The sequence below is a fragment of the Peromyscus maniculatus genome, chromosome 1, assembly GCF_049852395.1.
Source record: "Peromyscus maniculatus bairdii isolate BWxNUB_F1_BW_parent chromosome 1, HU_Pman_BW_mat_3.1, whole genome shotgun sequence".
Classification (NCBI taxonomy): domain Eukaryota; kingdom Metazoa; phylum Chordata; class Mammalia; order Rodentia; family Cricetidae; genus Peromyscus; species Peromyscus maniculatus.
The window spans coordinates 6,416,441-6,433,163 of NC_134852.1; the positions used below are offsets into that span (position 1 = coordinate 6,416,441).

At 41.9% G+C, this 16,723-nt stretch overlaps 1 protein-coding gene across 3 annotated transcripts; it reads right to left on the bottom strand.

Annotated features, from left to right (window-relative positions):
* LOC102909565 (leukocyte immunoglobulin-like receptor subfamily A member 6) lies at positions 1-11,398 on the bottom strand. Of its 3 annotated transcripts, XM_076568653.1 has the most exons (6): positions 11,346-11,398; positions 11,164-11,199; positions 10,266-10,571; positions 9,260-9,565; positions 6,858-7,023; positions 1-3,058 (listed from the first exon to the last, which is right to left on the bottom strand). In XM_076568653.1, exons 1-5 carry the CDS (start codon positions 11,377-11,379, stop codon positions 6,860-6,862), a joined length of 846 nt encoding a protein of 281 aa, XP_076424768.1. In that variant the 5' UTR covers positions 11,380-11,398; the 3' UTR covers positions 1-3,058; positions 6,858-6,859. The 3 variants fall into 3 exon arrangements, with proteins under 3 accessions (XP_076424768.1, XP_076424763.1, XP_076424767.1); XM_076568648.1 differs by lacking the exon at positions 11,346-11,398 and having other exon boundaries at positions 11,164-11,338; XM_076568652.1 differs by lacking the exons at positions 1-3,058; positions 11,346-11,398 and having other exon boundaries at positions 5,587-7,023; positions 11,164-11,338.
* Positions 11,399-16,723: the final 5,325 nt, after the last annotated feature.

Here is a 16,723-nt window from a genome sequence, read left to right on the forward strand (position 1 = left end):
TCTATTAAGGTTAAAAAGGGTACAAGTCATGTAACATCATGATCATCTTTTTAATGATAACCATGTGATATAAACCAATTATGGCAATAATCTTAAAGATTAGTCCCACTGAGCCCTTGGTTTAGTATTGTATCTCATTTAGACTAAGAAGGCAACAGCAGGTGTCCAGAGTATTTTGGATTAGGGCAGAATTTTGTATGATGATGAATTCCTATGGTTATAAAGGTATACTCAGGTTAATAAAAACCGATTTGGAGATTTATGTCTAACTATATATGTCTTTGCTAACTGTTCAAAACAAGATTATCAGAAATTTTAAATAAGAAACAACATATGTTTTTAAAATAGTATTAAAAAACTCCTAGGATCTACTCAGGTTAACAGTAACTGGCATGAAGATATAGGTACAGCTTCTTTGTCTTCATAAACTTTCTTAAGCTTTACCTATTTGGATAAACTGAGTCACACAAGAAATTGTGATATACTGTAATTGTTCACTATGATAGTATGAAAAATTAAAGTTCCCACTTTCTCTGTGAACTGCATGTATGTTTAAAACCAGTGGTCTCCAACATATGGGTCATGACCTCTTGGGCAGTGTCAAAAGACCCTTTCACAGGGGTCACCTAAGACCATCTGCATAACAGATATTTACATCAAAATTCATAGCTGTAGCAAAATTACAGTTATGAAGTAACAATGAAAATAATTTTATGGTTTGGGGTCACCAAAACATGTGTTAAAGGATCACAGCATTATGAAGTTTGAGAACCATTGGTTGAATGCTTTATTTTTATGCTAAAAGATCTTCAACTGAATCTTCAATTCAAAAATTTAAGGGTTAAACTTAACAGGGATGTTAAAGTTGTTTTTGTTTCTGAGATGGTGTTTAGCTGGTGTTGCCCAAACTATTGAATCCCCTTCTCTGTAATGTGGATGGCTGCGAGCCTGCAGAGTGCTCTGCTACCATAGGTCGTAGCTTCTATCAAGGGTACCATAGAATCAGACTCAGCCCAGATGATGGGTTTTGGAATTTGCCTGTCAAGAAGCATAATCCTGGGTCCTAGATGTTCCCTAACCATATTTAAATTTCAGATTTTTTTCTTAGTAGATTTTCAAAGTTTAAAAATCTGGTCAAGAAAATCACTCACATGTGTGGCTAGTAGTTTGTCACTTGTTGGGTTCCAGACCCACTAATGTCATCAGCTAAGATGGGCCATCACACCTTGATTTTATGTATTCTCTTGACATTTTCTAATTTTAACATGAGGATACTAATGCCTCATTGTAAGCTAACTCTGAAAAACTCTTGTTGAGTAGGAGAGACTTCAATATGAATATGTCTGGCAAAATCTCACTGTTTCATTTGTTAATGCTAAATATTTGAAGAAGTCATATTAACTTGACAACATAAGTTAGATCCAAGACTTTCCATCAGTGTTGGTTCTCCTAAGTCACAGGTATTCTTCCCAAAGTAGCTTTTCCTAGTGATACTGGGCCTCAATTTCCCCTTGGAGTTCAAGATAAATGTATTCTCTCAGCACCCAAGGGAATAGAAGATGAAATGTGTGCATGTCCTTGATAAATTATTATATGATACAAATTTAGCAAACACATAGTGCTTCTTCCTAGCATTGAGTAAGACCCATGTTTATGTTATTACTTTATTATTTTCTATTTCTGCAAACACTGAAGTTTTTCTTCCAACTGTGCTCATGGAATTTATTCATCAATCCAGTCAATTACCTATGACAAGCTAATGTTAAGCAACACATGACTTCCAACTCTGTAGGTTGCTTCGCAAGATCTATTCTATGCTTACATCTACAAGATGAAGTACACAGTGTAAAGGCAATCTGTGTTGTCCTCGATGTTGGATTCCTGATCAGGATCAATATCACAGACCATACTCAGCATCTTAATTGAAATGATCAGCATCTTCTTCCATGTTATTCCAGACATCTTCTTTTTTATCCTGCATGAGTTCTGAGATGTTCTTACTGTATGCAGAATGAGATGAGGATCTGTTCACATTGGTAACATTCTCCACCCATACCTGAAAACCTGGATGCTCACAGTGAATGTGGGGTCAGTGAGTGAATGGTGGCTGTCATCAGAGGACTGTGCTTTGGATTTATTTGTGGATAACATATACTGGATCCTTGAATCCCTTTGAATTCCCCATTAAAACTAGAGCTTGGTACAAACTCATGTAAACTGGACATATCTGAGGAAACCTATATCCAACATTGAGAGTTTATTTTCAGACATTTTCAGCAGATGGAATTAACATGCCCTTTTGTAACAAATCTAAATTCTGCTGATTTTTCAAAGTAAGGTGTTCTGAGGGCAGGACCTCAGTGCTCAGTCACTCTGGCTTAATTCGGAAGCAGATGGAGGTAAAGGCAACAACTCCAGATGCTCTCATAATCAGAACCTTTGCTGACCTGAGAGTCTCCTTCCCTCATTTGAGGAGACATAAAGATCCCTGTGTATGTGAGGGGGTGCAGCTCAGTGTCTCTCAGCATAAGGGAAGAGTTGTGCTGATGTATCTCCAGGTCCTGTTGCTAAATGGCCCATCTGCTCTTCTTTCACATTAACCCTGAGCATAAGAACATTTGTAATTCATCCATGGGCACTGCCCCAATGTTCACCATGCCTTGATGTCCTCTCCATTGATCTTTTTCATGTGGCTGTTCCTTCTCGTGGGGCAAACCTCTTCTCCAGGTGACAAATTCTTATTTAGCTTGCCTTCTGCCTGTACCAGCACCAGGCTCTCTACTGACAGCAAAGACAATAACAGGGTCTCAGCACATGACATTCTCTGTCTCATTTCTCTATATCCAGAAATAGCTGCAGATAGTACTTCTGTATTCCTCATGCGGTTGATTCTCAGCAGGTTTGAGTGAGGGTTGCTCCACTGTCTAAGAACCTCTGCATGGATTCCTTCTTTTCCTCATCTTGTCCATTTGTATAGCACTTGGTTCCTTATCATAACTGATCACCTTCCTGGCCTTGGAGACACTTTGATGAAGATGCAGGTTGATGCTGCCCAGGGCTTGCAAAGCAGGAAAGACAAACTAATCAACTAATTACAGTTTATGTGGAGACAAGTCCTTTCTCCTAGACCTCTTTTCCATGCAAGCATTTCTCTTTCCTTAAATTCGCATTCATTCATCAATAACAAATATGCCCTTGTCACATCCATGTAATCTCAGAACAAAAAGTGACTCATGACATCAAATGGTTTCTTGCAGGGAATTAAGACATTTGAAAAGGTACAAATTCAACTTCAGTTAATCAACTTCAGCTTTCTGCACTTCAGGGAGCTACATGGAAGGGGAATTTAAATCTCTCTGTCAATAGAAATCAAGTGAATCTAGGGTTGAGGCTGCATTAAGGATGGGCAAGATCCAGGCCAGAACAAAGGGTAGAATACACTAAGGATTGCTTACTCATCAAGGATGACCATCAGCTATTTGAAGAATTGAAACTCTCACAGAGTTCTGTGGCTCCACCTTATTCTTTTGCAATGTTTTTTTTTAATCTCCAATTAAAGAGATATCACTAGGTAAAGAAATATCTGACTTAGTTGCTGCTCTAAGGAAACCACTGTTAGGGAAGGATAATAGTTGAAGGAATCTAGTGGTATTAAACTCTGATAAACCTCCAGTAGTAATCTGAACCTAAACAATATGTCTTCTACTGTACTAAGTTGTTTATGTGGGTTTCTAGCATGTTCCTCTAACATGGAACTGAATTCATGAATATATATATATGTATATATATATATATATATATATATATATATATATATATATATATACAGTTGAATAGGTCAAGGTAAGCATACTTCTCTGCCCATATGTGTGGTGTATTCTAGTCTCTAATTGTCCTTGGAAAGTAAGTGTGAGAGGCACAGATATTTTATTACTTTGAAGTGTGATATCATTACTGCTCTTTCTTTCTCTCTCTCTGTTTATCTTTCTGTCTCTCTGAATCTATTTCTTTCCCTTCCTTCCTTCCTTCCTTCCTTCCTTCCTTCCTTCCTTCCTTCCTCTCTCTCTCTCTCTCTCTCTCTCTCTCTCTCTCTCTCTCTGTCTCTGTCTCTGTCTCTCTGTTTATGTGTATGTGTGTGTATTTGTGTATGTGTATACATGATTGTTTGGTAGAGGCCATGTATGCCATGTAGTAAGTATGGGTATGTCATGTAGTAAGGTGTCAGTTTCCTGTAGGAGAGGCTATCTCTCCAAACTGTGAACATCAGGAAGGGATTCTTGGTGATGTTGTTGGAGGAAGAATTTAACATGGATGAGGATAGGGACCAGAGAAGAATGTTAGAAAACCATCTGTAGAGTCTAAAGGAATTGGGATCAAGTGAACCAGAAGCCTAGAGTACTGCAGGATGTGGATGAATTAACAGTATAGATAGATGTATTTTGTCTTCACTGACCTTGGATTGTGCTGATGCTCAGGGGACAGCGACAGAAACAGCTAAGGCAAGGGCTCTTTTGAGTTAATATCAGAATGAAAAGGGAAGAATGAAGAAAGTGAGGATTCCTCTTTACTACGCAGTTCAAACATGGTCATCATAGACAGTACCACAGAAATTTAGGGAGAGTTCTATAAGTTCTGTGTTACTCACTTTATTTACTGGCCAGTAATTTTCTTACTCCTCAACTTTTTTATTTCTGTAAGAGGCAGTACTTTCTACTCCTACCTCTGTATGTAAACCTCCTCAATGTTTTTGATCCTCCAGTTAATCTTATCTCTAGACAACAGTTTCTGATAGGACACTGCAGATCATGTCTCAATCCTTTTTTTTTTTTTGACATAGACTAAACTCACTTATGAATGAAGGAACCTCTACTGAGAAATTGCATCCATCAGATTGGCCTATAGGAAGAAATTATGGTCTACTCACATAGCTTGTCAGTAAGGTGCAAAGAATGGAAAATGTCACTTAAGTCATGCTTTGAGGCCAGCATCAGCTAACACTAAGTCAAGACAAAGACATTAGATAAAACTATGTATTGACAAATGCCTCTCATAAACACTGCTGTGGGATAATGATCTTGTACACTGCTTCAATAATGTGCTGATTGGCCAGTAGCCAGGCAGGAAGTATAGGTGGGGCAAGCAGACTAGGAGAAGGCTAGGAAGAGGAAGGGCAGAGTAAGGACTCGCCAGCCAGAGACAAAGGAAGCAAGATGACAAGGCAGAACTGAGCAAAGGTACCAAGCCACGTGGCTAAACATAGATAAGAGTTATGGGTTAATTTAGGTGTAAGAGCTAGCTAGCAAGAGACCTGCCATAAACCATACAGTTGATAATTAATATTAAGCCTATGAGTGATTGTTTTACAAGCAGCTGCAGGACCAAGGGGATAGGTGGGACTGGAGAAAACTTATAACTACATAAACACAGGTTCAAAGTCTTCAAAAATCATCATTTTTGCACCATATAAAGATGATTCCTGAAGATCCTATAATATGTGACAACATATTCATATTTTTCTGTGACATCAACATCATGAGAAACTGACTAGATGTACAACCATCAGATAATATTCTGCTGTTACTCATACAAATTTATTCTAAAATGTTGTAAGAGGATTTAAATTTCACAAAACTAGAATTTACACTTATGTAAATGACATTTAACATTCAAAATTATGTGTCATTGATGGTAGTAACAAGGTAAAAACTTAAAATATACATTCTAAAGGCACAGTTCTTGATAGAGACAGCATTTGGCAGTGTCCTACAGTCATTAATCATGAACACTCACAGTAAATTAGGAACAGAGAACCCCTGAGTCAGAACAATATCCTGTACTAGGAAGAACAAAGTTACCATCAGACAAAATGGTGAGAAAGCTGAAGTTTGACATTAATGACTGAGGAACCCAACCGTATTCCCTCTTTGCACACATTGTCCATCTTACACTTGAAGTATTAAGTAACACAGTAACAGAACTAGGTAAATGATCATTTCTCATATTGACAAAAAAGGGAAAGAAAGACTACCATTGTTTGAGCATAACCAGATAGTGTGTATAAAGATTCTGTGTTACTGTATAAGCAAAGGGATTCGTGGATGACTGAGCTGTGTGCCAATTTCTTTTGCACATGTGAGGAATTGACACTGGAATTTGAAACAAACAATGCATCAATTTCATGTGTCATTTCCACCTCCATGCCTGTTATGCTACATTGCTTTTTTTTGTAAGTGTCAGTGAAGGCCATAAATCAAGACATTTGGTTAAGGAAATAAAACTTTCTAAGTCGTGCCCCACAGTATCTTGCCAAATAGTTCATATCCTACCAGAATTACAAAATTGGCTCCGTATTTCAAGGGAAGAACTGTGAGGAATATGTACTGAAGACTGAAGAGTTGGGTTGAAGGGGCATGGAGAAGGTTTGGGGCATTATAGGCACACAGTGATTTTTCATTATGGACTTTGATTTACTTATTTTTTTCTTTTCTTTTTTATCTAGTCCAACAGACAGAGACTCCTGCCAGGAGAATGTGGTAACTGATAATAAAGGAAAATGTCACAAGATAGGGAAGGAAAGAAAATATGTACAGAAAAAAGGAATCTAGCCAGGCAGTCAAGACAGTAGGTCCCCTTACATTGTATATTCAGAGAGTTTCGTCAGTCAGTACAGTCCACAATAAGTGGAGGGTCAGAACTTCATTTCTGAGGTAGGATCTCATCACATCACTCAACCTTGTTCTATGCCCAAAACACATCTGCTCCCTAGACATTCTCTCAGAACATATCTTCAACATAAGGACTGAATTTTCTTACAGAAAATTTTGGAAATAACTTATTTATTTCCCATATCCTTTTACCTTCAAAGTTGTGCATCTGCCTCTTCTGAGTAGGCCCCAGATGCATTGTGGGACCGCCTCTGGCTGTTCCAAGCCTCACACATCAGAATTCCAAGGACTATGAGGATCAAGCCGGCCATCCCCATTCTAATGAGATTCTCAACTGTTTGATCCTGTGTCTCTGAGGCTGTGTTTGTGGACAAAGAAGTCACAGAGGTTAGGGCAGAGCAAAGTTTCTCCCATGATAACTGGCTGTCCACTCAGGCACATGCCTTCCCAGGACAGAACTTGGACCCTCTGTGTCCGGTGTCATTGTTTTCAGTTATCCATATTCGCCTGCCTTGATTTTCATCATGTTGTGTAAAGGACTGAGTGTCTTAGCTGATCCTGAGCACAGAGTAAGAGGAGTAGAATGCAGAAAGTGCTTGAGAGCCCTGAGTGTTCCCTAAGTGTTGCACAGTCTCCATTCCTGTAAATGACCATCATTATCATCATATATACTCATGAAGTTCTGGGGTGAACCTTTCTCTGTCTCTATCAGGCTCCCTCTTGTATTCTTATTAGAATCTTCAGCTTGACTGGGCTAAAAGAGACACCAATGATACACAATTGAAAACAGAAAATTCGGAGCAGAACAAATTGACAAGGCATTGTCCAGTTGATGATCTTTGGTCATGCAGTCCCTGCACTGAACAACAACCACAAGGCACTATTCTGGCTATGGCATTTCTGGTGATCTCAGTAGGGACTCTGCAGATTTAGATGCCCAGTGTTGTGGAATTGTGCTCAAGAAACCTTGGTGGACTTGAACCAAGAAGACACATGCCAAGGGGGCACAGCGGAAAGTTACTCACAACTGAAGTGGGGAATGCTTGATTAAGATGTCATGCAAAGTGTTGTACAATTCTAGCCCTCAGTAAACATTTGAAAGGGGTGTGTGTGTGTGTGTGTGTGTGTGTGTATGTGTGTGTGTGTGTGTGTGTGTGTGTGTGTGTGTGTGTGTGTGTGCATGTGCCATGGAACAGAGTACAAAGCACTGAGAATTTATCTATACAGTTCCCTAGTAGTTTGGAATCCTCTCACTAAGCATAGGTCCCAAGATGGTTCTATCTGCCCCAATCCTTGTCATCTTTACAAATAACAGTAATTGAGGCAAGCAGTACAGGCCATAGAGTGACAAGCCTGGATCAGCTCTCCTATGACCTCAGAAGTCTGGAAGTTCAGCAGTGGAGGGTCACTGGAGGTCTTAACCCCACATCCTCTCTTGTTCAGATGGACACACCCAGGGCAGGATGAAATCCTCTTATTTATCCTCTTCCAAGAGAATTCTGAATCAATGCATATTCTGCTCCTGTATGTCATCCTGAAGAACAAGGTTGCAGGCTTCACTGAATTCTAGGTTTTGATTGACTCACTGGATGTTGGTTTAGTCTAAGTGTGATTAGTCATGTGGTATGTCTAGGTACTCTTGGCAAATTCTGTCTGGTAGGACTGAGTTATGGTTTTAGATCATATGTAGATGAGAATGGTCATGTGTCCCTACTTAATATAGAAGGAGGGTCTAGAATGGTCTATGATTAATGCAGTAGGGCTGTCTCTTCCTGTGTAGGCAATGTGTGGTGTGGCTACACTGAGAGAGATCATGTGACAGAGGCCTGTCCTAAAGGGAAGAGAATAGGAGTAGGGGTAAGTCCAGTGTTCTGTGCTGAGACCTCCATGGGGCCTGACTCTGAGGACCTGGACTCTGTCTTTATTCTCTGACTTAAGCATCTTCTGTGCATCAACTGTATCTTTGCATCACCTCCTGTCTATGACCCCCATTCCTCTTCCCAGTCATCAGCTTATGGAATCCCCCATCAGGGCCTCTGCAGAGGCTACGAACCTAATTGAATCTGCTCAGACTCTCACCTGTGATCATGATATCCAGGAACTCAGTAGACGGACTGCTCAGCAGAGAGGCTGTGTGCCCCATAACCTCTCATTGGCGCCCAGGGGAGTGGCTCAAAAAGCCAAGGGTGAAGTCAGCCAAAGGGAAACAACCCGTATTTGCTGGCCACAGTGTTGGCTGAGGTTAGTTCACCCAGTTTTTACAGATCAACTCTTTCATAGTTGATGCCAGAGCCAAACTGTAAGGTCAGGGTTTTCCCAGGTTCCAGCATATGGCCTTGATGGGGAAGGATTTGGAGTTTTAGCCCCAATGGGAAAATGATGGGCTAGGAATTGTGCAACTAGATTTTACCAAAAATGTATCCCATGCCATGTTGCCTTGCACATATTATGGCTTTTATGTAGCTGTTGGGCTCTGGCTAAAAAAACACACTCTCCTGTTAGTTACTCTCTACAGGGCACTCCCCAAAAGGGCAGGGCAGTAGCATGGGTCTTATAGCTCAAAAAGAGATTATTCAGTGATGGTGCTAACTCACCTGAGACGTGTATTTCCAGGGGATCACTGGGTACAGACCACAAATGTGGGGTATTCTTGTAGTAACCATAACATCTGAATGTTCCTGTGTGGTGTGGGGTCACATGATCTATAGAGAAAAAGGCTTGGTACTGCATAATATGGTGTATATACTGTGAGTTCATGGAGCTGAGGAACTTCTGACCTTCCTTGGTGAGAATGAACTTGTCATATCCCTCCCAGGAGACACACTTGAGAGTCATGTTCCCTCCTGAGGTCACCACAGGGCTGGGCAGGGCTGTCAGGCTGGGTTTATTGTGGTAGATTCCTAGGAGAGGAGGCAGACTGTTACATGAACTCACTCAGCCAGTGTTCTCCAGGGCTAGACTGTGGGAGGGGATTACTCCTGAGAGCAGAGCTTGGGGCTGAGACCTTGATTGTCCCCTCACTTGTCACAGCCATCTCTAGGATGTCACTGTGATCTGACCAGCCTGTTGAGGTGAAACTGTATCTGTGACATTGCTAAGCATGTTCCTGTATCACAGAAGGGATGGGAATTTGGATGTCTTCCCAAGGTACTCTGTGGTTTGTGTGCCCCAGGTCTTGTGGCTTCCCACTTTATAAAGAGCAGGTATTTCTGCATCCAGGTTCCCCTGACACCAGATGGTCATGGGACTTCCTGAGGTGATCACAGAGCCTGGTTCAGCCTTGATGGAAGATCTATTGAGAGGCCCTGGAAAAGGTAGCAGCTAAGGAAGTGGGTGTGTTTGAAAGTGATGCAGAATAGACCACACTTAAGGTGATTCAGAATAGCAGACAACCCACTGTAGACTCACTTCTGTCCTGGACCTCCTGCATCACTTCCTCACTGTCTGCTTTGGATTCTGTCTCTTGGGTCCCACTGTCTTCCGGACTCTCTAGCAATGGCCTAAAGAGAACTGGCTTCTCACACACACCACACACTCAGTCCTCCATGTGCACCTATATCAAGTCCAACATCATTTTAGGGACAGGCAGGGGTCCCTCACCTGAGAACAGCAGTTCCAGGGGCTCACTAGGTTCTGACCACACCTGTGGTTTGTTCCTGTAATTGCCGTAGCATCGGAATGTCCAAAGCTGGTTGGGAGTCAAAAAGCCCAGAGAAAACAGGGCTTCAAACTGCCCAGAAGATTGGTTATACTGTGAGTCCATGATCCAGGAGAGCTTCTGTGGTCCTTCCTTAATCAGAACAAACCTGTCATATTGCTGCTTTGAGACACACTGGAGGGTGACATTGCCACCTGGGGCCAACACAGGACTTGGTTGTGCTGACAGTCTGGGTTTACTGTAGGCTCCTGAGAGAGAAGAAGGGATAAGGTATGTGTTCTCAGATATTATATCCTCAAGGGCTGCCAGGGGAGCGGAAATCCTGAGAGCAAACCTACTTCTTGACAGTCCAAATGAGGCTGGGAAACCTGTGTGTCCTCTTACTTGTCAGCGGCAGCTCTAGTGGGTCACTGTCCTCTGACGCTCCAACACAGTATCTGATAGTGACAGCAATATCACCCTGCATGGTGCTGCTCAATTTTTGGGATGAAGACTTCAGCCTTGTTACCAAACTCCAGTACAATCTGTTCGCACATTGGATTTGGGCCTCTGTCTTTGTAGACATCATGCTTTTTGGCTTCTGTGTTCACCTCACAGAAGATCATCACCTTACTCCACTTGGGGACTACAGAGGCTGTTTGAGCTCTCAGGATAGGTTTAGCGAGGGTCACTGCAAGTAACTAAGCATCTGGAACCCAGGGCACCCTTCCTCAGATTCCAAGTCTCAACCTCACTGCAGCCCAAATCACGATGAGCACACAGACATTGTTTTCCATCCTTGCTTTCCAGCCACGGCTGGGTATGAAGAGAAGGGCAGCAGAGGAAGCTTCGGATACTCACCTGCCAGCACTGCATTCCTGAGGCCCACAGTCAGTTCTGGAAGAGAATTCAGTGTGAGAGGTTTGTCCCTGAAGCTAGGGCCCGTCCTCCCCTTAGCAGAGCCTTTTGAGACCCTAGGGTTTTCTGATGCTTGTCTGTGGATCGGGATCATTTCTAGACAACAGATCGCGGCCCCATCTCACCCAAACAGAGCAGTGTTGTGAAGAAGAAGGTCATGGTATCTCTTCCTAGAGGCTGTAGGAGTGCAAAATTAGGAGCGGAACTACCAAGCCTGTTTGAAGGAACAGGAAACAGGGTGTGGTCTTTGGAGGCAGGGCAGTCCTCATTACATGATTGTCCTTCGAACCCACAGGAAGGGGAACTGCCTTTCTCAGGCACCAGCCTCTTATATCCCCAGTGCAGTGGACAGTTGACTCGGGGCTTACACGGATGTTTCCACAACCCCATTAGTGTTTGCCTTCTCTGCCTTCCTCCTACTCAGGATAGACAGGAGTAATGGCAAACAAACCTGATGTCTCCCTTAAGTATCTCCCCAAAGGTGAAATTTGCATATGTCCTTAATACATCATTACAATGTTGCAAACTTAGCAAGCACACAGTGCTTCTTCTTGAGTAAGACACATGGTCGTATTAGTACACCCTTTAAATATTCTAACAGTTATAGACAAGGCATCAAAGCAGATCAGGTGCAGGCATGTCCGTCCCCAGCCCTGATTCCAAGCTCATGTCCTCATTACCATCTATTGTGCCAGTCAGTAGATAAGATGGTTCTGTTTACTGGGGCTAAAGGGAAGTCTCACATTCATGCCTCCATGAAGGGAGAGTGAGGGGTCAGCTTCTTTCCTGAAATAGGTGAGCTGTCTTGACCCCAGAGTCACACAGAGAAATATTCAGATTATAGTTTTTACATTGATTTTTCCTGTCTCAGGCAGAAAGCTTTAACACCAGAGTTGACTATGAAGTTGTTGTAGTTAAAGAGAAGCACTAGAGTCATAGAGGAGAGGGGAGTGCATGTACACATGACAAGGATGATGAATGGTGAAAGTCAGACAAACTGGTTAGATGTGTGACATCGAGGGGAGAGTGTGGCTGTAGATACTGAGAAGCCTTGTGTGAGTTGTCAACCCTTTTAACCTCTCAGATTCTCAGTTAGGTATGAAACTGTCATTTTACTTTGTTCAATGATGGGACTCTTTCTATATCTCTGCAAACACTACAGTTTCCCTTTGTCTTAGTCACCGCTCTACTGGTGTGAAAAGACACCCCGAGCAGAGCAAGTCTAACAAAGGAAAGGATGAAATTGAGGCTTGCTTGTAGTTCCAGAGTTTCGTCCATCATCCTCATGTCAGGGAGGAGGGTGGCATTCAGGCAGACATGGTAGCTGTGAGTTCTACGTCTGCATACACAGACAGCAGAAAGAGAGAGAGGGACTGGACCTGAGTTGGGATTTTGGAAAGCAGAATCCAACCATGCACTTCTTCATCAATGTTACACCTATTCCATCAAGGCCGCACCCAGTTCCCCTCAAATAGTGCCACTCTCTGATAACCAAACCTTCAGGTATATGAATTTATGGGGGTCATTTTTATTCAGGCAACCACATTCCACTCCCTGACCCCCCATAGTCATGTAGCCATATCACAATGCAGAAAATGCCTTCAGACCAACTTTAAAAGTCCCCATGTTCCTTCAGTCTCAAGACTGCTTCAAAGTCCAAAGTCTCATCTGAGACTCAAGGAAATCTTTTAACTTTAGCCCACTGTAAAATCAAAATAAAAAAGGAGACAACATACTTCCAATGTACTAGGGCACAGAATGCACATTACCACTCCAGAAGAGGGAGAGGGGAGCATAGTGAGGAAATATTAGAAGAAAGCAAGATTGCAAAGCAGTAGAGAAAACTCTAAATGCTGCATCTCCATGTCTGAAGTTAGAGAGCTCTTCAGGACTCCAACTCTTTTCAGACGTGTTGACATGCTTCTCTCTCCTGGGCTGGTTCCAATCCTAGTCTACAGCTTTCCTTGCCAAGTCTCCCACAAATCTGGCATCACCACCATCTACGGGTTCCCAAGGCAGTGCAGGCCTTACCTCTTCAATTTCCATGCATTGGCCTCTTTGGGACTCCATGCAAGGACACCACTGACACTTGTCCAGTCCCATCATCTTTCCTTAACTGTGGAGGGAGATTCCACAGCCCCTTTCTTCTCTCCCTGACTCTAAAGCTATAACCACATGGCCAAAGCTGCTATGTTCTGCTGCTTGCTGGAGATGGAACCTGGTCCCTTCATTCAAACACATTTTACCAACTTTCTGTCTTCAATAGTTTCCTTGACTGATTAAGGATTTCTTTAATTACTTTTCACAAGTTGGAATCTTAGCTGGATTGGTTCTTGACATAGGCCACCACCCCCTTTATTCCATTTAACATAAAACTTTTCCTCAAACATTTTATTTCCCTGAGTACTGGCTTAACTCCATTATACTTCATGGTATTCTTTTACTCTTCAAACTATAAATTTTATATTTTTCCTTGCTCAGCATGCCCCCTTTCACATAGGTCTGCATATGAGTGGCCACTAATAACAACATTACACAGTCAATACTAGACTCACTTGAAATATTGTCTGCCAATGTCAATAATTCCAAACTCTTCACTTTAGATCAGACAGATTTTTTTTTGGGGGGGGGGACAAGATCAGAAAACAGACACACTCTTGGCCAAAATATCTCAGGAATGGTCTTTAGTCCATGATAGACTGCAACATCTGACCAGCAAGGCCTTCCAACACAGGAAGGCAACACTGAAAACCGCATACACGATGAACTACAATGATGGTCACATTGTCTGGGTTCAGATCAATGCTAGAGATTTACAGATTACTACCAATATGTTCCTTATACCAACTTTCCTACTTAACAGTGGCTTCCCTGGAGCACTAACAAAGTCAAATATTCTTTGCCCAAAAGATTTCCCTTTCTTTGGAGATGAAACCACAGATCATATTCATCATGTAAGACTGAGATGGAGCCATAGCACTCTGTGAGAGCTTCTCTTCTCAGAATAGCTGATGGTCCTCTTTGATGAGTGTGCAATCTTTAGTGTTTACTACTCTGTGCTCTGACCTGAACTCCACCCATGTTCAATGCAGCCTCAACCCATGACTTACTTGTTTTGGATTACTAGAGAGACTTAGCTTCCTTTTCTATGTAGCTCCTTGAAATTCACAAAGAAGAACCTGGAGGAAGGATTCAGCATTTAGGAGGGTAAGGATCAGAGCAGTCTGTTAGAAGGACATTTGGAATGTTGATAGAAATGAGATGGAGAGGGTCAGGAGTTTGGTGTGCTGCATGAGATGGATGGTTGAAGAGCATCCACAGATGCCTAGAGTCTTCTCTGAGCCTGGACTGTGCTGATGACAGGCAGACAGTGAGAGCAGGAGCTCAAGTTGGAACTGTTTGAAGTTAATGTTAGAATGAGAAGGCTGAGGATGTCTCTTCACTACTGGGGTTAACTGGGGATCAAATATTGCCATCATAGGCAGCCAGTACCAGAGAAGCTGTAGAGAGAGTTCTACAAGCCATAGGTGACTCACGTGGAGAAGATGACCCCCTCCTGATCTGAACCTGGGCGTTTTTCACTAATTTCCTTGTATAAGGAATTTCCTTATTCCTCTGAGTTCTTCATTTCTGTAAGGGGTAGAAACTCATACTTCAGACTCAGCATCTGAACCTCCACAAAGCTTATCCTCCCTGAGTGCCTCTTATCTCTGGATGAAGAGTTCTCATAGAACACTGCAGATATTGTGAGAATTAGTGCTTGGGGCATTGAGACAGGATCTGCATTGTCTTATGAGAAATAATGCTCGAGGGAGGCAAAGTCACCAGTGTCTATATGAGGGACAAGGACAACATTTACCAACTCTTAGCCTCAAGTGGTAATTATATCCCTTCAGTCTCCAGGCTGCAATAATGGAAAAGATCATTCTTTCAGAGTTAGTGTGAGGATCATATAGTCCAGTGACATGGAAACATCCAAATATATATTATAAGTTTTGAGAATGAGAAATGGGGTGGGATAGTGTACTGACCTGTAGGCATGTCAGTGGGGCATTATTTGAGAATGATGTGGAAAGATATCAGATCCTGTTGCTGTCCATCCACCTCAAAGAGATTAGTGAAGGGAACCTACGGCTGGAGCTCCAGACATAGCCACTGCCATTTCTCTGATTCCAGCAAGTAGCCAGCTGACTTGGGTATAAGAAAAGGCCAACAGCTCCCAGAATCCTGGCTCTCTCAGTTGGGTCAAACTAGCCCTTTTATTCCTGGTTCACTTGGAAGTTATCCATTCCTTCTTTCACAGCTTCAGGAAGCTTCCTCAAAGTATTGGGAAGTGTCAGGGATGGTTGAAGTTAAGATGACACTGTTTCTTCCTTGAGGCAGGAACGATGAATGCTGCTGATGCTCACATCAGCAACCTGTTTCCTTTGCCATGTTTCACGACTTCCTGGGACATAGTGTGGAATAGAGAGTATGGAGAACTGCAGAGCTTCTGGGCTGATTTGTAGCCTGTGGGGTTCGAGCTTTCCATATCCACTTGCAGTGACCTCCAATGTCCTGTCAGATTCATTCTCTGTAGTTTTCTGTAGACGTCATGGATCAGGATCAGGGAGTGGTATTGATCTCCCTCGTGGTCCTTCCAGACTCTGAAGAAAGTATAATAGTATCAGGACTACCTTTCTACCTGGACAGAGTGAAGGATTTTCTTTGGGTGCAAATGAGTCTCTTCCCCTCATATAAAGATTTTCCATATATAAGAAGAAATTGAATACAGTCTATCTAGATTTAGACCCAGTGAGTGTCACATGTAACCTTAGCTATGCTGTGAGGCTTGTATCACCTAACACTAAGTCTAGAAAAAGACAGTACAAAAAACAAAGTATAGACCAATATCTCTCATTAGCACATTTAATGTTTGCAACAAATGTCATTCACAAAGCAATTAATGGTGGTCTCTGAAGATCATATGATCTGTGACATCATTTCCATGGAACATTTTATAAGTATTTTGTGATGTTAATGCTCTTAAAATCATTGCCTAAATGTACATTTACCAGAATACATTCTGTTGTAAGTCACAAAATTTAATTCAAAATGCTGTAAAAGGATTCACTTCTGTAGTGAAATTTAACCAATTACATTAAGTCCATCCAACATTCAAATATCAAATATCATGGATGATAGTTAAATTATTTAAAAATACATAATGTAAACACAGTATTTTAATGAAGGGTTAGCATTTGTCAATGTGCCACAGCCACTTATTATGAACTCTCACAGTAAACAGAGAACAGAGAACATCCTGATTCAGAATAAGATCATGGTCTAGGAGAACTATGTGAGCATCATATCGGATGGTGAGAAAGGAGAAAATTTGTATTAAAAATTGAAGAAATAAACAGTGCTCCTCTCTCCACACATTTCAGCCTTACATTTGAACCCTTAGACATTAAGTAACTGAAGAAAAAAAGAAGCGAAGCAAAACAAGAACAAAAAAGAACAG

Bases quoted from the DNA above. Each gene is read 5' to 3' on its own strand.
- LOC102909565 (XM_076568648.1), bottom strand. From the start codon at position 11,314: ATGATCCCGATCCACAGACAAGCATCAGAAAACCCTAGGGTCTCAAAA. The intron at 10,572-11,163 runs GTGAGTATCCGA...CTTCTCTCTCAG, and splicing joins CAGGAATGCAGTGCTGGCAG to GAGCCTACAGTAAACCCAGA. The intron at 9,566-10,265 runs GTGAGGGACCCC...CTCCTCTCCTAG, and splicing joins CCTGGAACTGCTGTTCTCAG to GAATCTACCACAATAAACCC.